This window comes from Drosophila busckii, chromosome 2R (genome assembly GCF_011750605.1).
Source record: "Drosophila busckii strain San Diego stock center, stock number 13000-0081.31 chromosome 2R, ASM1175060v1, whole genome shotgun sequence".
In the NCBI taxonomy this organism is placed as follows: Eukaryota; Metazoa; Arthropoda; class Insecta; order Diptera; family Drosophilidae; genus Drosophila; species Drosophila busckii.
Genome location: NC_046605.1, coordinates 19,550,931 through 19,573,957, shown reverse-complemented (window position 1 = coordinate 19,573,957; position 23,027 = coordinate 19,550,931). Strand labels below are relative to the sequence as shown.

The 23,027-nt window shown below is 41.9% G+C and overlaps 4 protein-coding genes across 4 annotated transcripts in view; 2 read left to right on the top strand and 2 right to left on the bottom strand.

The window, feature by feature from the left end:
- Positions 1-1,266: 1,266 nt before the first annotated feature.
- On the top strand, positions 1,267-11,975 carry LOC108597693 (membrane-associated guanylate kinase, WW and PDZ domain-containing protein 2). Its single transcript, XM_017984369.1, has 5 exons — positions 1,267-2,174; positions 8,535-8,712; positions 8,781-10,815; positions 10,899-11,121; positions 11,189-11,975. The coding sequence occupies exons 1-5, from the start codon at positions 1,412-1,414 to the stop codon at positions 11,578-11,580; spliced, it is 3,591 nt and encodes a 1,196-aa protein (XP_017839858.1). The 5' UTR covers positions 1,267-1,411; the 3' UTR covers positions 11,581-11,975.
- Positions 11,976-12,080: 105 nt separating this feature from the next.
- LOC108595712 (protein mago nashi) lies at positions 12,081-12,825 on the bottom strand. Its single transcript, XM_017980994.1, has 2 exons — positions 12,496-12,825; positions 12,081-12,426 (listed from the first exon to the last, which is right to left on the bottom strand). The coding sequence occupies exons 1-2, from the start codon at positions 12,754-12,756 to the stop codon at positions 12,244-12,246; spliced, it is 444 nt and encodes a 147-aa protein (XP_017836483.1). The 5' UTR covers positions 12,757-12,825; the 3' UTR covers positions 12,081-12,243.
- A 287-nt stretch (positions 12,826-13,112) lies between these two features.
- Positions 13,113-17,657, top strand: LOC108597618 (protein O-mannosyl-transferase Tmtc3). Its single transcript, XM_017984258.1, has 4 exons — positions 13,113-13,195; positions 14,378-15,666; positions 15,729-16,510; positions 16,582-17,657. Exons 2-4 carry the CDS (start codon positions 14,544-14,546, stop codon positions 17,461-17,463), a joined length of 2,787 nt encoding a protein of 928 aa, XP_017839747.1. The 5' UTR covers positions 13,113-13,195; positions 14,378-14,543; the 3' UTR covers positions 17,464-17,657.
- A 952-nt stretch (positions 17,658-18,609) lies between these two features.
- LOC108595769 (protein king tubby) overlaps positions 18,610-23,027 on the bottom strand; it is a 33,222-nt gene continuing 28,804 nt past the window's right edge. The window contains exons 3-6 of the mRNA XM_017980875.2: positions 20,372-20,630; positions 19,685-20,310; positions 19,485-19,622; positions 18,610-19,419 (exon numbers count right to left, since the gene is read on the bottom strand). Coding sequence (XP_017836364.2) covers positions 19,150-19,419; positions 19,485-19,622; positions 19,685-20,310; positions 20,372-20,630 — 1,293 coding nt within the window. The 3' untranslated portion in view covers positions 18,610-19,149. The remainder of the gene's footprint in view (positions 19,420-19,484; positions 19,623-19,684; positions 20,311-20,371; positions 20,631-23,027) is intronic.

Below are 23,027 nucleotides of genomic sequence, written 5' to 3'. Positions count from 1 at the left end.
CATTCTTGGCTGGTGATTGTTGCCCCGTTGCGGTTCCCTTGGCGGTGTGCGCGGCCGCTCAAAATTCTGTTTTTTCCCCTCTCTCTTTAATTTTCATATTTTGTTGTTTTTATTGAAGTAAATTTTTCGCTTGAAGAGTTTTTTATTGCTCCTTTTTTCTCGCATAGTTAATTCGGCTTACTGCCAAATTGTATATGAGTCACGATCAGTGGTTTTCATTAGCCGCAAATTTAATTCAAAATTTATTTAACTCAAAGTCAACATATTTGTGGCATTTCCAGCTTAAATTGGCAATGAAATTTCACAGTAATAGCTTTGATATAATCACAAAATAGTTGAGGAAAAATTTCAAATTGCATGCATGGTAACTGGCCCATAAATGCTTTCTCATTGCCAAGTCTTGGAATGTGGCAGCAGCAGCAGAAGCAGCAATCCTAACAATTGAATGATTGAATGACTGACGCACTGGCTACCTGACTACCTGACTGTCTGTCTGACTATAGAAATCGCATAACGATCGTGTCTATATAACTTAAGTGCCTCTTGTTGCAATCGTGTTGCATTGTCACGTTGCATAGAAGTGAGTCCAGCCTTAGTTTGGTGACGTCATTTAGTCTTTGATTCTATAATAGTTCATTGTTTGTCCGAGTCTTGTGGTTTTGAACGCTCTCAAATTGGTTGTGGTAAGCATTTCTAATATGCGTCTAAATCGAATTTGAATGAATGAAAATCTATTGCAGTTCAACTCTTTGAAGTTATTTGCTTCTATTCCATTTTTGCCAGCAGTTAGATCAGAAGCAAAGCAAAGAAAAAGTCCAAATAGGCAACGATAATATAAATTTGATTTCTGATTTTATGGATCCATGGTTATTAGCATCTGTTTGTGCAAAAAAAATAAATTAGCATCTGTTTTTTCAAAAATATGAAATGCAAATTATAAACTTCATATACTAATGAATGCATTTTTTAAGCTTTATTTGAAATCATATTATATTGTCAATCACAATCTATGCAAAGCTAAGTTTGTTAAGAAAATAGATGAATTTATTTTAACTATGGTACATTTATAAATATATTAGCAGCTGCTGTCTAAATTTGTTTAATTTAAATGACATTGAAACTTAACTTAACTTAATTTATTAATCATTATATGTTTATATTTTTGCGTTTTTTGCAGCTTAAATCAACGTCTGCCATATGCATTTAAATAAAAGCCAGTTCGCAGCATTGTTAACAGCAAAATAATTAAATGAATGAGCAATAAAATGATCTGTGAAGAATTAAAAAATGAATTTGATGCGATAAGCTCATGAGCGCAATGGCAAACAAATTGCCAGTAATTGCAGTTTAAGCTATAAATAAACAAAAAGCATAAACAATATTAAGTGTGAGTACATTACGGAAGCAGAAGATGCCAATAATAACGGCAACAACAACATCAACAGCAGCAGCAGCAGCAGCAGCAGGCGGAGCAGCAACAGCGAATAGAATTCAAGCCAAGGCAGCAACTAACGATTATCTAATGCAGCAGCAACAATACAACTACTATCAACAACAACAACAACAGCAGCAGCAGCAGCAACAGTTGGCGCCGTTGTCGGGTGTGTTAAATGCTTCCCACCAGCAACATGGAGCACATTCTCATCCACATACACATCCTGTTGGCAGTTTGACTGCCACAGCGGCAGGCAGCTCAGCAGCTGTGGCAAACGCGACTCACAATGGCGCGACTTCTACCAGTTTTGCAACATTTAACGGAAACCTCACTCTAAATTCTAACCTGGCCAACGGAAGTAGTCGCAGCCAGAGCAGCAAGAAATTCAATTGCAACGATCTTGGCAACAACAGTCAGAGCAACGATGTTGCAGCTAATGCTAATGCGCCTGCTGCTGCTCCCGTTGACAGTGGTTATGCCATGTCTGTGGCACCACCGCCGTTGCCGTTGCCGTTGCCATTGCTGGGCTTGCCGCCACCGGCGCCAAAGAAAGTCAGCGTTGCCTCACTGCATGCGTCACGCGAAGATGTTGCCTCCTTGGGTGGCAACTCCAATGTCAGCCAGCAGCCACAGCCACAGCAGCAGCAGCAGTTTATGAGCAATGGTCTCAATGGGGGCGTGGCTCTAGCCAATGGACGCACAATAGCCCAGCCCAGCAGCATATTAAAAGGCAGCAAAGGTGCGTACTTAATAATTTGAATTACAGTACAATTTCGACAGTCCGGACACATATAGTTTTGGGCAAATCCGTATTATCGAGTTGTCCGGACTATAGTATTGAAAATTTTTAAAACAATCTAAGTGATTTAAATACATACATATGTACTATGATTTATTAAAAAACATTGAATTATTACATTAAATTATTATATTAAATTTATACATATAATGATTTATTGAAAAAGAAGTTATTTTGTGCTGACTAACTTTGTTGAGATGAATGATTTGTGCTTTTTGCTCAATCCTCTTCAACAAAAGAATATCCTGCAAATCAATATTATTCTCTTCGAAATAAATTGTTTTATTTTCTCCTTTTTTTTTAATGTCGCAAATCGTTGATTTAGGAACATTCAATTTTTTGGCAACATGCCTAATAGTTTTTCCCTCATCAAGACTTTTTAAAATTTCACACTTTTCCTTTAAAGTTAGTGTTTTATGTTTGCGTTTATTAGTTAAAGACATGGCGCTTGGTATGAAATTAGTCAAACACCCTTGCGAAAGAATCCACCGAAACTGAAGTAATGATAGTGACAAATGAAAGCAAAGGTCAGAATCATAAAAGAAACAAAGTAAAAACGGGAAACCCCCGAAAATTATTTTTTTCTTCCATAAAAAAATTGTCCGGATTGTAGAGGTAAAAATATTATTTTGTCCGAAATGTAGAAGTGTCCGAATTACTTGAGTGTCCGGACTGTCGAAGTTGTACTGTATATCATTTAAAAGTTGTCATTAGATAATTTTAACTTATTTATATTTCATCTTTGGTTGTTATTCCACTCTCTGCAGTCTGTGAAACAATCGATTTGCATAAAACAATTAATAACAAATAAATTATAGTTTTGAAATCGAGTTCATTGCTAGGCAGCTGCTGCTCTCAGCTCCGCAGGCGTCTCGAATTATGCATTTCCGCCCACATGGCCTACACTTTAGTTTCAATTTCAATTGTGCACTTGCCACAACAGTCACTGCAAACAGTGTGCGCCCCAAGTGTTTCTGCCGTCTGCGCAGGCACCACGTGCCAATTGTTTATTTTTAAAATTAAATACAAGTTATAAACGCAAGACAGAAGAAAAGGGTCAATTGTAAGACAAACCCCTCCCCCTCCCATTTGCCACTTGGCTGTCTTTTGTGGGTCTTCCTTGCCTTTGAGACAGAGCTAAGAACATAAAACAAGTGTTGACTGCTTTGCTAGTTAGTCGGATAAGTTATAGTCCAAGAATGACACTTGAAAGTTGAAAGCAGCAGGTTCAAAGCTAATGCTAAATTATGTTTGCAAAAAGGATTGAAAAATGTTGTAATAAAATTTTAAGCAAAACTGAAAGATTCTAGTTTCAATGTGTGACAATGTTATATTTATAAATATAAAAAGGACTCTAAAAAATTGAAACATTCTTCGACTAATTTCATTGCTCATGGAAATATTTGAATAACAAATTCATATTTATAAAAGCAACTTATTATTTCTTTTCATCGAACTATCAACAGACGATAAAGATATAAATAAATGCACAGTTTTAAGATCTTAAGATTTAATTTTAGTGTCAATATTTTATCATATATATTTATAAAATATTAAGAATAATTAAAAATATTTATTACTTCAAAGTGAATCTCATTTGAAAGCGATTCCATTTTTCTGTGTGTACAGTAAACTCTAGAAATGAAAACTATATCAGAGTGTCGGCCTTTCTGGCCACATGTGTGTGTGTGTGTGTGTGTGTGTGTGTGTGTGTGTTGCTTGGTGGTGTGTGTGTGTGTTACACTTGATCTCCACATTGGTAATATGAGCGCAGTTTTGTCGCTTAATCCACTTGTCATTGTTTATCTCTCATATGCGCACAATTTCCTTCACTCAGCACATGTCAGCTAATTTACGTAACTGTGTGTGTGTCTGTATGTCTGTATGTGCGTGTGTGTAACGTAGTAAATTATAGTGTTGAACTCTGAATACAATTCATATCATTAATTCATTCATTCAGACCAAGAGCTCAAGCGTTAAACGAAACAAGTTCACGCTTACAAAAAAAACTGAAATAAGTATTGAGTGGGCGTGGCAATGCGTGAGCGTGCTTAGTCTATTTAGGCCTATGAGCTGGAAAATTGATATTTATAGTTTAAAAGGCAACTAATTTAATGGCGACTAAAGCGACAAGTCGCGCTAACGAGTTTCTTACATCCATTTAAAGTCAAAGGTACGAACCAAGGCCTAACAATTTGTAAAATATATTTTAAAATGCTTTCGGAAGTTGCTTAAAACATATTTCCAAACCTATATTCAGTTGTTTGGCAACTGTTGCGGGCTAAAATTGAATTGTGAGCTGTGAAGAGTGTGTGAAGTGTTGGATCTCGTGGTAAGAGGATGGCAATGAACTGAAGCATTCACCCACAAAAGCAGGCGACGCGCTTATCATTCGCAGCCACATGTCAGTGGCAATTAGCAAAGAGCTAAGAGCGACAGGAACAGGGAAAGGTAGAGGGAGCGGGGGCGGCGGCAAAGATGTCGACGTCATATGATGCGATTATTAATTTCTTGATTACGACACATCGTGTGTGTGTGTGTGTGTGTGTGTGTGTTAGGCCAAGTTTATGGCGTGTCTGGTAAGCCAAGTTAACGAAGCAGCAAAAGCCAATTAGATGCAATCATTAAGCGGAAGAAGCAACAAACTCAAGCTCAGCACATGCTGATGAATCAACTTGCTGCTGCTCCAGCTTTCGATACGCAGCTGTGGCCATAGGCGTAGCCCAGTTTGTAATTCAACAGCAGCGGGGGGCTGCGACGCCCATGGGCTCTGTGCCTGCGACGCCCATGGGCTCTGTGCCTGCGACAGTTGCAGAGACTTTGAATTTATGAGCAAGGGCCAAAGCACAAAGCAGTTGCCTTCTTCTTCTTCTTCATCATCATTGTGTGCTCCTCCTCAATGGGCAGAGCACATTGCACATTCCCTAGCGACTCTCCATGACATTAATTGCAAGCTGCCAGCTTTGTTTATGCGCAATCTTTCATATACATACCCATCCTATATATATATATATATATATTTGCTAAAAGAGAAAAAAGTCGCGTGACCACTTGTTGTTTGGCTAGGGCGCGCACTTTCTTCGCCAAGCAATTTGTTGCAAGCAGACAGAGACATGCCTCATGCACTTGCCCCCATATTTGAATAGCTGCAACAAATTATGAGTCTGTGTGTGTGTGTGTGTGTTGCACTTAATTGAAGTGCTATGCAGTGTGGCCAGGCACTTTAATTTGCTGCACATTATATAATTCTGCAACTGATAAATGTTGCAGTTGCGTTATATACATAACTGTAATTGTAAGTGGCAAGTTAGCCACGTTGAATGAGTTCTAGTTGTTGCAACATGGGCACAGTTATGCCCCATAGGTCAAGGCACTGTTTACTATCAAAATTATAATGACAATCTGTACAAAAATGTTGTGAAATTTGGTTAAGAGCGATTAAAAAATTAATAAATAACATAAGAGCATCTAAATCAAAGCAACTAAGTACTAAGTAATTATTTTAGAATGAGTTACATTAAGTATACGTTATGTATGTCCTGTGTACAGAGTCTTATACTGTCGGTTACGTCTTTTTTCAAATTTTCAACAAATTGTGCGCAATTACTTAAACATTTTTTAAAATTTTTATAAAAACACAATATATTTGGTCTACAATTTTTGATTTTTAAGGCATCAACACTTATTTTAAATTTTTCGATATCAAACGCATTTATAAATATTTAAATATTTTTTTTTTTCAGTGAAAACTCACTTATATAGTTTTGGCTATATTACAGTCTTTAAATGACCTACTAATTTATTTAAAATGTTTATTTTAACTCGCCTTTGAATTAGTTTGCTCATTCGAGCTTACCCAAGTTCGAATTTCGAAATCGAAAGAGAGTAAACTACTTGAACTGCAAACACTTTTAATTGCTTTGCTGGAAATTGTAACAAAACTTGGCCCAACTGTTGCGCTGGCTTAATTGTAAAAGTTCAGACTGATTGCTTGAAGGAAATAATAATAATTTCATGGCTGGCGAAAAATAAGTATTTCGTATGCCCTGGTTGCATGTTGGGCTTGATTGTAGGTGAGTCACAGCCTGAGACCTGAGACGTCTTTTGATTGTTTGTAAACCGAAGACGCCAAGGCACGAGACGCCGCGCTGCTCTTTCTTTCTTTATTATTATTTTTTGCTGCTGTTGTTGTTGTTTTTTTTTTTGTTAATCAAAGGAGTATGCATTACACATAATAAGCAGCTGGGGCCTGTGGCCTGATTGACAACGATAATCAAGCCTAAATTGTAGTTAATTGCAGTTGGAGTAACTCATGCGACTAAAAATAAGAATATAGTTCTGTTCTGGGCGTACTCGAAGTTGGGGGCGTGTGCATGTAACTAAAAAAACAAAGAAAGAGCAGCAGATGTGTGAACTGTTGCAGGTTCATTGACTTTGAAATGAAAGCAAGTCCAAGGGCTTTCGCTCTCAGCTCTAAGATCGTAAAAGGCGTTGCCAGATTTTTGCTGTTGACAGACAGCGCCGTAAACTTTTATATTGTGTATGGGCATAAAAAAAGTTACGGCAATTATGCGAAAGTAGCACAAATGTTTTTTAATGTTGAAGTTGTCTAAAAAACAAAGCGTGCAAATAAATTGCTTTGACTCTCTATCTTATCTTATCTGCCAGCAGCAGCAGCAGTGTAGATAACAAATAATTACATAAATAATTTGCATAGATAAACAGAAATAGAGTCAAGATAAAATACAATTACATAGATAATTTATATAGAAGCATAAAGGGAAACAACAAATTTGTAATTTAAGCAAATTTTAGATCAGCAGAATTGCTTGAGTAAATAGATCTGTAAAGATAAAAGACAATTGCATAAATAATTTGCAATCTTTAGTTCAAAAGTAGCATTGGAAATTCGCTTAGATAAACTTGTTTGTTTGAAGATTTCAAGATTCGCTTGAATAAATTTTTGGAAAACGAAAAGAATTCTTCTTTTTGTTCTTTGCTGGCTGTGGCACATCTGGTGATCCGTTTTTACAAATATTTATACAAGCAGTCAACATAGACAGACAAGTGCAGCTCAGCTGGAGCAGCAAAGGGAAAGGTGGGGGTGGGGTGGGGTGTGGGCAGAAGAGTTTAGAGTAACGAATCGACCATTAAAACCAAACTGTGCCAGCAGCAGCAACTTCCGTGGCTGAGGCTAGTTCGTTCACACTTTCTACATTATGCAGACTCCACACACACACACACACACGTTCCGACACACACACACACACACACTCGCAGCTTCTATTTGCGTTTGCCTTAAGCAGGCAGCGACTAGTACATTGCGCCCTCTGCTCAGATGAACTCTCGTACTAGCGCTTTTTACCGTTACAGTTTGCTCTCCATTGATAAGCGACACGCCCCGTTCTCCAGACTTGTATAAATATTTATATTTTAGCTATGCAAACGATTCGTTCAGTTTAGTTTCTTGCTCTCTCTCTCTCTCTCTTATTTTAGTTTTAGATTTTTTGCACAATAATCTGTCAGTCTGTCGATTAGAGATGTGTCGTCTATATAGTATGATTCAGCTTTATCATATATGGGTTAACGATGACAGCACAGTTAAGTTGCTTTCTTCTCTTCATGCTTCTTTTTTTGTTGTTGCTTTAATGAGCAACGTTGTATAATTTTGCATAATATTGAGTCACAATCGGTTTGACTTATTGTTAGTTAAATCTATTCTTAGTATTTATTTATTTGCAGTACAGACAAACAGCATAGCAGAGAAAATGTTATTAATAAATACACTGTGATTTAAATTATAACAAACTATCGCTAACCAGCAGTAGCCACAACACTGCGTGTGTGTTGTCCCCTTTTTGATGCTTTATTAGTATTTGCTGTTGACTTTGCGGTGTAACTAGGTCATGGAGAAAGCCTTTCATCTGTCACCGGGCTGCTGGCTGGGCCAATAATAAAAAATTCTAGCCTGGTTCGAAGCACTTAACGCTTCAGTCAACAGCACTGCATATTGAAGCCATTGGGCGAGTCTTTTTGAGCGGGTGGTGCACTCAATCAGAGGCTGCTCCAAACTATTTGCGGCTGATTGAGCAACAACAACAACAACAACAACAACATGAGCTGCACCTGTGCTGAGCGTAATCGAAGCAAACATGGAGTAGCCCAAATAGAGTCCAAAAAAGAGTTTAATCAGTTGTTAAAAATTTGTTGCAATGGCAATTTTTAGTATTGACTTGACTTTAAAATGTTTGACTTAATTTTATATTTAATTTAAAATTAATTAATGTATTTTATTTGCAGAGAATCTTTTGCAAAGCACTTACTATAACGGTGAAGGCGGTGAGAGCAGCATGGGCAGCGAATGTGGTGGCCAGGATATGCAGCCGGGCACACAGGACGATCCAGGCGATGGTCTTGGTGCACTGCCACCAAAATGGGAGACAGCGTACACTGAGCGTGGCGAGCTGTACTTTATAGAGTAAGCTAGATATATGAAAATAATGACTATACTATATAGAAATTTTATTAATAATCATTTTTGCTTAGTCACAATACGGGCACCTCGCATTGGCTGGATCCGCGTTTGTCCAAGTATCAAAAGAAATCGCTGGAGGATTGCTGCGAGGATGAGCTGCCCTATGGCTGGGAGAAAATCGAGGACTCTATGTATGGGATGTACTTTATCGATCATGTGAATCGACGCACGCAGTACGAGAATCCAGTGCTGGAGGCAAAGCGACGTGCAGCAGAGCAGCGACAGCAGGAGCAGCTGCAGTTGCAACAACAACAACAACAGCAGCAGCAGCAGCAGCAGCAGCAACAGCAGCGCGCCAAGACGCCCACAGCGGCTCAAGAGTTAACAGCTGCTGCTGCTGCTGCTGGGGCAGACAACTCAAAGCTGCCTTACAAATTCACGCGTAATCCCGCCGAGCTGCAGGGTCAGCGCATACAAACAACGCTGCTGAAGTCGACGCGTGGCTTGGGCTTCACCATTGTGGGCAGTGATGGCAGCGCCGGCGGCGATGTTGAGGAGTTTCTACAAATCAAAACTGTGGTGCCCAATGGACCCGCCTGGCTGGACGGTCAGCTGCAGACCGGCGACGTGCTGGTCTATGTGAACGACACTTGTGTGCTGGGCTATACGCATCATGATATGGTCAACATATTCCAGTCCATACTGCCGGGCGAGACGGCAGCCTTGGAGATTTGCCGCGGCTATCCATTGCCCTTTGATCCCAATGATCCGAATACAGAGGTAGTGACCACCATGGCTGTGGAGCGTTTGCCCAATGAAGCGGAGCAGCAGCAGCGACGTCTCAATGTGGAGCTTAATTTGGATGGCAACTACAACTTTCTGGACTTGGCTGGCGAGGGCGTCAGCAAGACCGACGGCTTCATATTGATGAAGAAGCCCGAAATTTATACATTCTCGATTATGAAAGGCGCCATGGGCTTTGGCTTCACCATTGCCGACTCTGCCTGCGGTCAGATTGTGAAGAAGATACTCGATCGCAATTGCTGCACACAGCTACTGGAGGGCGATGTGCTGCTCGAGATCAATGGCATACAGGTGCGCAATAAGCCGCATTTCTATGTGGTGGAGCTGCTTAAGGAATGCAGCCAGACGACGCCCACAGCGCTGAAGATACAACGCACGCCGGCGGATCCCAGTGCCAATGGCTTGGGGAATGTGGCCAAGCTGCGCAAGAATTTTGTAGGCGGCACAGCCGGCGGTGGACTGTTTCGCAGCAAGACGCCGACAGCGGATTTGTATAGCACACAGGTGAAGGAGGTGCTGCCCATGCGGCCAAAGACGCCGCTGGTGGACACAAGACGACGCGTGCTCACGCCCAGCAATGAGCTGGAGGTGGCGACCTCATTGGCCAACAAGTCGCCAGGCAAATCGCAGAACAGTCTGCAGGAGCTGGACGATATGCCGCCGTTTATGGATGCCTATCCCAAAATGGTGAGCAGATTAAGCGAACGCCTGGCCGAGGCCAGTCTGCAGGACGTCGATGTGGACGGTGGTGGCAACTATAATCCCATCTATGGTCTGCCGCCCAGCATGCAGCCGTTACCATTGCCCTTGCCCTTGCCATTGCCACTGGGTCATCACGAGTCCTGCTTTTGCTTCGACTGCCAGGCGCAGCGTTTTCAGCGTCCACAGCCGGGCGCGCAGTTTGGCTACTATGTGCCCCAGACGCCAGTCTCGGCCGGCAGCAGTCAGTACTCGCCACTGCAGGCGACGCATATACAAAACGAGCGCATGCAACGTCGCGTCAATGAGCTGCTCAGCGATAGACGCCGCGTGGGCTTTGCTAACCTGGATCCGTCGCATGCTCAGCACTCGCCCACTTGGCGCAATGGCGCCTTGCTGGATGCCTCGGAGAATGCGGATCAGTGTGAGCTGACGGAGGTAACGCTGGAGCGTCAGGCTATGGGCTTTGGCTTTCGCATAGTTGGCGGCACTGAGGAGGGCTCGCAGGTTACGGTGGGACACATTGTGCCTGGCGGCGCTGCGGATTTGGATCAGCGCGTTGCCACGGGCGATGAAATAATTAGCATCGATGGCATTAATGTGGTGAGTTTAACAATAAGATTAAGAATTATGGATGCGCCTTGGTTACAACTATAACTAAATTATTGCTTTTCTTGCTGTTGCAGTTGAACTCCTCGCACCACAAGGTCGTCTCACTGGTGGGTGAATCGGCTGTGCGTGGTCAGGTTACAATGATACTGCGTCGTCGTCGCGGCAATCTGTTGCAACAGGCGCCGCTGGCAACGCTTAGACGCTATCCCTATGACGTCATAGTGAGTCGTCATGAGAATGAGGGCTTTGGCTTTGTTATCATATCGTCATCCAATCATTACTACGGCTCCACCATAGGTAAGCACGGGCCGTGAAAGGCATTCCGAGCAGCACAAGTTATCTAACTACTTTCTATTTTCCACAGGCAAACTCATACCTGGCAGTCCAGCGGATCGTTGCGGTGAGCTCAAGGTGGGTGACCGCATTATTGCCGTCAATCGCATTGAAATTGCGGGCATGTCGCATGGCGACGTAGTCAATCTCATTAAGGAATCTGGCTTGCATGTGCGTCTCACCATTGGCTGTCCGCTCAAGGAGGGCGGTCCAAGTCCAGGCGGCAGCAGCGCTGGACTAGGCTCAACTACGCCGCTGCAAGCTTCGCCTAGTTTGCTTAAAGTGCCGCAGCAGCCAACACAACAGCAGCAGCAGCAGCAACCACTGGAGTTGCCTGGCCTGGCTATGCCTGGTAGTTATCTGGAACGCACGAGCTCAAATGTTGCCGCCACCTTGGCGCTGCATCAGCAGCCGCAGTTATGACTCTGAGATTTGCGCATTAGGCTCTACAAGAGCTTTCTCTAGTTACACACACTTAGCGTAGGCTTGTCCTTAATATTTTGCTTTAGTTAACTTTGTTTAGTCCTTAAGCAACCCCAAAGACTGAATCTAGTAAGCACCTGTAACACTTCAATTCGCGAATCTCCGAACAGCAAATTCACACAAATTATTTCTGCGTATGCCACAGTTTAAAAACAACTTACACTTACTTAATGTTTAAGTAATGGCTAAGATTGGCGTGCTACTCTTTTGAGCAATTTAGTTATAGCTAATTGTAAAATGCGCTATACATAATCAATAAATTAAGTTTTATGCACAAGTGTACAAATGTAAAGCACTCGAAAATGTACATATATTAAGAATATAAAGCATTATATTGAAATAAATTCTAAAATTTGTCACATTCTTGGATATTTAGTTAATTGAAAAATTACTGTATGTTATAGTCTCTGTTAATTTATTGATTTATATTGTATTTTGTTGATTCCACTTACTTAACAGTTAAATCTCAAAATTTACAAAAACTCTATTTGATGTACCCTAAGTACAAAATATTAATTTAACTTGACAAAATGCAAGCTTATGTTTAAAATACAAGATGAGTTAGATTGGGATGGGGCTTGGCAGCATTGCCATAATGCCATGTTATATGGGCTTAATCTTAAAGTGCAGACCGATTAGCGAGAACACCAAACACTTAAGATCCTGCACCAAGTAATAGAAGCAACGCAGGCCCTCCGGATCCTTCGAGCGATTTACATCCACCAATGATCCCGTTTTTGAGGTAGTAAAAGAGATGTGCTCATCGCCAATCACGATTTCTAACTCCTATATATGTATGGTAAATTACAGGCATTAGAATGTTGTCTTTGCCGGCATGTGCTGTACAGTATTTACCTGACGTCCCACGCGATCTGGTGGTGGCCACGGTAAATCATCTTCTTGCATGATTTCTGAGTCAAGTATAATGCGTTTTAGCTCCTCCATGACCGACTGGTGTACAAATGCTTCCTTGCGGATCATCGTGTCGTTTTTGTAGTTCGAGTTGTTAGCGTAGCGCAGCTTGCCGTCCGGTCTGAACTCAAATTCCAGAAATTCGTGACCAAACTTGCCTTTGTGGCCAACATAATAACGTAAATAGAAATCCTCTGTGGACATTTTTCGCGCAATTTTGCTAATTTACAAGAAAATTACACTTTTTCAACGTTGCTGCTGTTTTTAGGGTTGTTGTACATAAAGCGGCTATCGATAACAAATACAGTTGCGATGAGTGAGTCACGATGAATACAAAATGTGACTACGATAAGTAGCAAAATTATGTATAAAAAGAGATAGATAGATAGATTGTACAAAACAAATGCATTTTGCAGAGCATTTCATGATAAGAATTCTGTTGTTTCAGATTTAATTTGTTAACAGCCAAAAATCATCAGTGAATCATCAGTAACAGTTACTTGTGCGCTGCTGTCACGGCACATGACTTTAAAATACTCAAGGCAAGTCACAACTCTAAAAGTTGCCAAAAAGTGTAGGTGTAATGTAATTTTATTTGATTTTAAGGGAAACAAGTGAAACTCATAGCTTATAAGTAAATGCGGTGAGTACACGTGGCTTGCTAACGCACAAGTGGGTGTTAGTTAAGTTAAAGTGCTCAGTGGCAACAATGTAAATGTGAACTTGCAAGAAAGTTGCTGAGCTGCAAAATTGTTGTTGCTAAAAATGTTGCTTAAGGCTGTTTGTGCACGTCATACGGACGCCGATGTAATGGCGCCGCCATCATCATCACACTTTGCATAAGAGAGAGAGACAGAAAGAGAGAAATACACGCGCCAGATGCAGCACAAGCTGGTGGTTGCCTGACTGGGTGGATGGAATCCTCTGTGGCTGCTATAGCAGCAGCGGGCAAAGGATCTCGGTCAAAGTAACTTTACAAAAACAGTGCCATGAAAGAGCGTGCTGTGTCACGGAGAGTGGGATTGTTGTTGTTGTGGTTGGCACAAAACGAAAGTGCAAGGACTTTTGCGGCGCATGTGCATCGCATGGCGGGAAATCAACAAGCAAATTGCCGGTGCACGTGCGGGTGTGTTATGTCGGTCGTGGCAACAAAGTTGCGCTCAGCTGCGCGCACTTTCTCTCTAAACTCTGTCTCACACACACACACACACACACACACACTCACTCTCTGCAGGAGTTGTGGCTCGGCATTTACTGCGCCGCTGTTGGTGTTGCTGGGCTAAAAATCGATGACATTGAGTGCAACAATGTTGCCGTCTCTGTTCTCCAGCACACTCACTCCCAGCAGTAATGCACGGTTTGCAAACTGAAGTTATTTCATGCACACAAAATTTACCAGGCAGCTCTATTCTGTTTGCCATTGCAACTTTTGGCGCTCTCTCCCGCTCGCGCTCTCGCTCTCACTCTCAGCTGCGCTCGCTCGGCAACATTGTGTGCCGGTTGGTGATTTTTAAAGGAGTTGACATGCATTGCCGTGGCGCTTACAACTTTGTTAACTTCGGGACTCTAGCTGGTGCAGTTGGTATTGAGGACAGTAACCGGGACAAACTTACTTTGTTGCGCATAAATTGATTTTTTCCGGGCACTTGATTTTTTCACTCGGGCCATAAAGTTGAGTCCCCCAGAAGATTTATATGTGTGATTAAATTGAAAATATTTGAGGGCAAGTAAATAAAAGTTTCACAAACAAATTAAAATAGTTAGCTAAACATAATTTGAAGTAATTTAAACTTGAAACTTAATTTAAACTTTGTTCTATTTGCAGGCAATGTAGCAACTGCTGCTCTATGTACATATATAATAAGCCATAACATATATATATATATATATACATATATATATATGTATGTATATCTATCGCCATTCCAACGCATATTGGGCAGTAACAATGATTGCTTAAATTAGACTGGAATGCACGCCAAGTAACTGGAATGATGTCAACGCACTCCCACGAGCCCCAAACGCTCGAACAGTCACCACATCATGCCAGTGCCACACCAACCAGGCTGTGTGCCGCCGACAAGGACAGCAATAGAGCAGACAGAGAAGACAACCGAAGCAGTCCGCAGCGCAATTTAGTGGAGTTCCTGTGCATCTGCATTGCCTGTGTGCTCTGCTATTACAACAGCACGCAGTGCGGCCTGGTGTTTGATGATATTAGCGCGATAAGGGATAACAAGGATTTGCGGCCGAGCACGCCGCTGCGTAATGTGTTCCTTAACGACTTCTGGGGCACACCAATGCACAAGGAGCAGTCCCATAAGTCATATCGCCCGCTCACCGTGCTCACCTTTCGCCTCAACTACTTGCTGCATGCACTGCACCCGTTCGGCTATCACTTCGTCAACCTGCTGCTGCACATCGTTGTCTGCCTGCTGTTTCGTCGCGTCTGCCGCCAGCTGCTCCGCCAGTGCGCCTCGGCCTGCAGTAAGCCGAACACATGCGCCTTTGTGGCAGCGCTGCTATTTGCCGTACACCCCGTGCATACGGAAGCAGTTACTGGCGTTGTGGGCCGTGCTGAATTGCTCTCCTCGATTTGTTTTCTGTGCGCCTTTCTCAGCTACGCTCATGCCACGAGCCAGGCGACGCCGCGACGCACGAACTGGCCGGCGCTCTGCCTCGGCTTTGGCGTCTGCCTGCTCGCCTCCATGTTGTGCAAGGAGCAAGGCATTACAGTAGCCGGCATTTGTGTTGTTTACGAGCTATTTGTCGTGCAGCAGCTACGTCCCCTGCATCTGTTTCAGTTCGTGCTGCGTTTATTCGAGGAACAGCCGCCGGCTAAGGCGGCGGCAGCTGCTCCTGCTGCCTCGACACACGCACGACGCTGGTCGTCGCTGCTGTGGAAACGCTTGGTATTTATTGGCTGCATTACTGTGGCTCTGCTGGTGGCGCGTGTGTATGTCATGGGCTCCCAACTGCCCATTTTCACACGCTTCGACAATCCTGCCTCCGCTGAAGCGACTCCTGTGCGTCAACTTACCTACGCCTACCTCATCTATCTCAACTGCTGGCTGCTGATCTGTCCTTCACTGCTTTGCTGCGATTGGACCATGGGTGAGAGTAACTGAGAATTTTATATGCAATTTTGAAATTTATTTATACATTTTTAATTGCAGGCACTGTGCCCGTGCTGGAGGGCTTTGGGGACACACGCAATTTGGCCACCTTGTGCACATTTCTGGGCTTGGCCGCACTGGCCATCAAGGCGTGTGTCACACGCAATTTGCCGCAGTCGCGGCTGCTGCTGATGTGCCTCGGTTGGCTGGTGCTGCCCTTTCTGCCCGCCTCGAATCTGTTCTTTCCCGTGGGCTTTGTCGTGGCCGAGCGCATACTCTACATGCCCAGCATGGGCTACTGCCTGCTGGTGGCCTACGGCTATCAGCAGTTCCACGAGCGTTTGCGTGGCCACTTGGCACGCATGGTCAAGGCCTTGCTGGTGCTGCTGCTGCTGTCGCATGCGCTCAAGACGTATCAACGCAACTGGGACTGGCGCAGCGAGTACACGCTGTTCATGTCGGGCATACATGTGAATCAGCGCAATGCCAAGCTCTACAACAATGTGGGCCATGCGCTGGAGAACGAGGCGCAGTACGAGGAGGCGCTGCTCTACTTTCAGCAGGCTGTGCACATACAGCAGGACGACATAGGCGCGCATATCAATGTGGGACGCACATACAATAATCTCAAGCTCTATAAGGAAGCCGAGCAGGCTTACATGCGTGCCAAGTCGCTGTTTCCACAGGCCAAACCGGGTGTTAGCTACCATGCGCGCATTGCGCCGAACTATTTGAATGTCTTCATCAATCTGGCGAATCTCATTGCCAAGAATCAGACACGATTGGAGGAGGCGGATCATCTCTATAGGCAGGCCATAAGCATGCGCAGCGACTATGTCCAGGTAAGTCGCAACTAAATTGAATTATTTTTTGGAATATGTTTGGAATCTCTAATTGCTGGAATTTAATTTAGGCCTACATCAATCGTGGCGATATTCTGATGAAACTCAATCGCACTGCCCAGGCGCAGGAGGTCTATGAGCAGGCTTTGCTTTATGACAGTGACAATGCGGATATATACTACAATCTGGGCGTGGTTTTCCTGGAGCAGGGCAAGAGCCAGCAGGCGCATGTTTACTTCAACAAGGCCATTGAGTTGTATCCGCAGCATGAGCAGGCGCTGCTGAACTCTGCCATATTGTTGCAAGAACGTGGCGGTGAGGAGGCGCGACAGCTCTCACGTGCTCGACTCTACCAAGTGCTGACCATGGATGCAGGCAATGAGAAGGTTTACTTTAATTTGGGCATGCTGGCCATGGACGAGTCGAGCTTTGAGGAGGCTGAGCAGTTCTTTAAGCGGGCCATACATCTCAAGTCGGACTTTCGCAGCGCTCTTTTCAATCTGGCCCTGCTGCTGGCGGACATCAAGCGGCCCTTGGATGCTGTTCCATACCTTAATCAGCTCATACGTCATCATCCTGCGCATGTCAAGGGCCTCATACTGCTGGGCGACATTTATATAAATCAAATGAAGGATTTGGATGCTGCAGAGAAATGTTATCGCAGCATACTTCAGTACGAGCCACATAACACTCAAGGACTGCATAATCTCTGCGTGGTGTTTGTGGAGCGCAAGCGCCTGGCCAAAGCAGCTGTCTGTCTGCAATTTGCACAGCAATTGGCGCCCGGAGAGGATTACATTTCACGCCATCTGCAGATTGTCAAGGCGCGTCTGCAGAAAATCAACAAGTTACCTGATACTTCGCCGGAGCGGCAGCTGGCCTATGAGGACTACGATCCGTATGAGTTTCAGCCAGCCCAGGAGCCGCGGCATCCAGTACACACGCGTTCATAGCAGTACTTTGCCTAAAGGCCTTCAGACCGACACTACGTAAATGACAACCTGAAATTTATGTTTGTAAATAAACATTAGAATTTGCATTTAATTTAAGCAAACAGACGTTCTAAAGTTTACTTAAATCAATTATACACCTTGGCATTTTGTACTTAATCGAATTATATTATTAAATAAAATGTATGTATTTCAAATATTTGTTCTTTGAATCTTCCCAGGAGTGCATGTCCTTTTGGAATTAAAATGATAAGAAGAAAGGAATAACTGTTTTCCACTGAAATTTGGTCATACAAAATGTAACAGTAAAAACTATTGCATACCTAAAAGGGCAGATGCTGAACAGGGCCGATCCGCTAGAGAAAATTGAGCATAACGAGGTCAGATCTGGTCACAATTTCAAAATTCACTCACAGCACAAAACTCTCTCGATCTGCATCAGAATAATATTGGGTCATCCAATAATTTGGAAATTTTCAGGCTTACCAAGCAAAGAAAATACCCAAAAACACAAATCTGATTAATTTTCTCCTAAACTGCAAGGACGAAACGAATGTCCTTTGGCCAATTGATAGTCCTTTTGAAATAGAATTATTTGATTGAATTAGGGAGATAAAGGCATTTTTCTGTATACGAAGAAAGCTGTTTTAGTCAGCCCCTGTAAGGACTTTTGAAAGCTCTCGACGAACACTACTTGCATGCCAAAGGACATCGAAATCGTCCTTGTAGTTTCCGAGCAAATGAACAATTTGTGATTTGGCAAATTTATTACGCAATCCTGGTATGCAGCTCCATAGATTTGGTGCCAAGGAGCTCGAAAATACACGTCCTTTTAGAATTGAAAGCAATTCACGGGAATTTGGCTATAAAACTTGTAAGCAAAAATGACTAAGCAACAAACTTGCTATGTTCATAAATAATCAAAATTGTTCACTATTTTTTTTTTTTTTTTACTTTATTACCTATAGCTTTAGAAATGTTATAATACATACATGCTTGAAAAATAATTGTTTGTTATTAGTCAGATTGTTGCTTAAAATTAATAAGAGCTGGGGCACAGTTAGTTAATGCTCTCAAGATCTTATCTGCTAATAGTAAATGATTTACATAAATATGTAAGCACATTGTTTAAATTTTGATACACGCTACAAATACAAATACAAATACATACATATGTATAATTAATTGATTTTGATTTCTTTAGTTTTGATCTAAACTATATACTCCTTACAAAATCGGTGAGCATATTTTGAATTAACGTTACTATGATGTCAATTCATCATTGTTTAATTAATTACATATACATACATTTGTTTGTACACATATTTAAATTGTTCCCTACAATGTTTTGGAATAATGACGAGAACTTGACTAGAGATATCGACTATATACGATACGAGTGTAATATACAAATACATGGGGCTATGCATATATATATATTTATACAGTTGCGATGATAGAGAAACATTTCGAGTTGGTTAATACAATTAATAAGCTCAAACTATCAAACTGTAGCCTCTTAAGTAACTATGCCTTGTCTGTAGTTAAATTTCAATTTAAACAATAAGTACTATAAAAATGACAGCTGAACGAACGACATGCACTTAAATTTAATTTGCTCCTTTTTTGGTATGTCTTTATATAAATATATACGCTATATGTGTGTGTGACTGATAAATAAGGCGACGCTCACTCGCAGGCGATTTTGCCGTCGAAGCTGCTGAGCGCAATGGCAAAGGCCTGCATGGCGCAGAGCGGATAGCGATAGTCCATGGTGAAGACATCCTCGGAGGTGCGTCCAAACTGCATGACAATGTATTCAGGATCCGAGTCGTGCACCAGCTGAAAGTTCTTCACCGAAGCCTGCGTGACGCGTCCATGAAAATTGAGCACATACGACTGAGTCTCATCGTTCCAAACGGGCGTCTTGTTATGCAGCTCCACAATGTTGTCCATGTTCTGTAAGCCAGTTAAATGCCAGTTAAACAGATAGCTTTAAATTTGTGGTGTGCAGGCAGACTCACCTTCATTTTCCACAAGTCGAGTATGCCCTGCTGCTTGGGATCCGCAGAGCTGATCTTGACGCGCTGATCATCCTCAGTCATGCCTGGCAGTATCACAGTCATGTTGCGTGGACCCTTGAAGCCCAATATGTTGGTGTCCTATAAACCAAAAGCAATTGTTAATTAGCAGCTGGGGCAGCTTACTATGTGTGTTGACTTACATAAATGATGACTGCTAGATCGTTGCGTGGACTCTCGGCGCTGTCCTTGTTGCCATTGTCGAATACAGTGAAGGAGGTGCCAAACACATTGGAGCGCAGCTTGCCACAGAAGCCGTCCGCATTGCGCGACAGATCGGTGGGATCGCAGCTTATAATATAGTTGGACGTTTTGCTCTTCTTGCGCTTGCGTCCGCCCAGCAGAAAGATCTTCTTGCCGTAGTCCCGCTCCAGATGCAGATAATAAATAGGAAACAGACCACGATCCATGCCCTTGCGATCGCGTGTGATGCGGCACTTGTAGAGCACGCCCTGCGGCGCTGGCTGCATAACAAACTGATCGATTTGCCCGATGACATCGCCCTCGGATTCGCCAGTGCTGCCATTCGCACCCTCCAGCTCGGAGTTCTCCTTAGTTGAGCCGGCCATGCCAACGGGACGCACTGCCGCCACACCTGCTATATTACGATTGGCATAGTCATCCTCGTCCAGCGTATCGCCAAACGAGTGCTGAGCCATGCGCAGTCCCTGACCGGAGTTGGCGCTGCGCGTGGGCTGCTCAATAACTGTAACCGGACTGCTCTCCTCATCCTCCAGCTCGTGCGACGAGATCTCTTCAATCAGATCAGCTGATCAGCAAATAATCTCAATTATTATTTGTTTACTTTAGTTTAGATTTATTGCTCTTACCCTCTTGGTTAATTGTGCTCAGGCTGCGCAGATTGTTCGAGTTATTGCGACTTGAGTTGATCGTGACTGTGGAATTGTTGCTCAGCAGCTGATCCGGATCATTGGGCGAGCCTATGAACTGCATTGGGCCATCGTAGCCATGCAGCTCGCGACTGTTGCTGCGCATCCCAGACATGGGTCGACTAATTTGCAGATCACTCGCCTGCACCATGCCCGGAGAGGCGCGCTTTTGACGTATATAAGCGTCCATCAGCTGACGCTGCAAGTAAGCAAAGAAGTTTGGAAGACAGTTAGATAGATGAATAGCTAGAGATGTAAGCTATAGATATGTATGCATACAACTATAAATATAAGACTGCATTCAAATCACAAATTATGTTGAACGAAAGCAGTAAACGTAACTTAATTATCTTTTTATACACTTTGACATATTTGTAAAGAATAGACTAGGGTATTTTGAAGTTGTGCAAATGTATGCACAAGAATAAGGAGGCGTGGCAGACCCCATGAAGTATATATATTCTTGATTAGTAGGACAAACTGAGTCGATATAGCCATGTCCGTCTGTCCGTCCGTCTGCCCGTCTGTATGTCGACAGTTTCTCAGCAACTATAAAAGCTAGAGCAACCAAATTTTGTATTTGGATGCTCTTATACCCAAAGTTTGGGTCCCAAACCCAAACACTTTTATTTAATTTTATTTTTATTTCCTCCCATTCTCGCAAATCGAAATAAGCGGATAACACCCACAATATTAAGCAGTTAAAAAATATGAATAAATCACAAATGTTTTTGACTGATGCCGAAAATTTTAGACCAATAGATTCCCTATTCAAAGTGTATATAAAAGTTGGTTGTGTCCAACTTTTATGCGTCCACTTATACCATATGTAAAAGCATTTGTAGCCTAAAATATTTGTTAAATACATTCTGTAATTATTTTTGATATTGATTAGCGCATCCGTTTCGAATTTAAGAATTATTTATGTTTCAATGCGAAAACCGTGTTGGGCCAATAAATTTAAAGAGCATACTTTTATAATTTTATAATTATAAATATAAGATATATATTTTTAATATCTTAGAGCCATCTGCAATAATTTATTCCTTAAATTCCTTAAAGAAATCGAGAGTATCTACTTAGAAATTAATCATAGAGTTCGTCCATTAAATTTATTTCAGCTGCATAAAAAGTGTTAAATATATTTATTTTTATATGTTGACTATTTGGCAATGATTTGTAACTATTGCTTTAATTTATTCAAAGCTTTGGTTATTTAATTTTCAAAATCTTAACACAAATTTGTAAAACACTAATATTAATTTTACAGTTTAAAGTATAAAAATATTGCTTGACCTATCGTATAAATATAACAATAATAAATAAATACAATAAATTATGCTTGTCATGGTGCTGCCTATTCAATAGTCTATTTTCAAATTAGTCTCAAAAACTTCAAAAATATTATTGTTGTATTTACGCATTAAATATAATTTAGTCGCCTGATTTTATTTATAATTAAATAGCTCGTGCCTAGCTATGATTAGCATATCAGGATGAGGTGGCTTTTGCTATTTTGGGAGGCACAGCTTTTGAAATTGAAATTTGAACCACACGTTTGCGAATATGTTTCAATTTTTTGATACTGATAAGATGTTTGTCTGTAGAAATAATTCCATTGTTTGTTCATAAATCAAGAATTAGATTATGATTGATTGCCAGTGGCTCTTGAGATACGAATTAAAGGCCAAGAGTGTTCGCTTGATATCTTTATGACTTGTTGTTGCCTAATTGTGACTAAATGTGCATTTAATAAAGTAGCTAAACTATTAAACCATAAACAGAGAGCCATAAAAATTGCTGATCAAATTCGCTTTTAGTTAGGCAAAGGCAATTGAAATGCGATTTCGACTTAAGCAAAGCTTCACTGTAGTACAATCAACTATTTTCTGGGTCACACGCAATTATAATTATTTAGTAATGTGGCCTGCCCGAAAAAATAGAAAACATTAATTTGCATTTGCTTGAGGCTAATTAGACGCATTATTTCTGATTTTAGCAGTTGACAAACAAATTGCTTGAGCAAGAGCATATAGTATAAGAATATATAGCGTCTATCTGAAGCATAGCATAAAGCTCACGATCTCACTCTCTCTCTCTCTTTTATATCAGCTGTGGGCTTTTGGGGCTATCAGACTTGTCAGCTAAGCAGCTCCCGCTGCTGGTCAGCGCTTGTTTTGCTGATGATAAATTGCGGTCCAGGCGATGGCGAAGGGAGGCAGCAACGCTTGCCGCGGCCTCTTTGTTGCACAGTTGCATCATCAAGAGAATTGCAACGCCTGGGGGTGCGTTACATTGGATACAGCAGTGTACTGAATTGGATTGGATTGGATTGACATGACATGACATGCGCTGAGCTGAGCTGACAACTGCTCAACTGGCAATGATTTCATTAAACATTTAAATTTTTCAAGTTCAGCAATGCAAAACAAAACAATAACGAATACAGTTTGCATCAAAATAAAATGTTCATTGATAAACTTAAAGCCAAAAAAATCTAAAAAAAAAAGCAGAATTTAATTGAATCATTTTATCAATAAAATTGCAAATTTACAAACTGCATTTGCTAATAAATTATTATAATATTATTATTTAT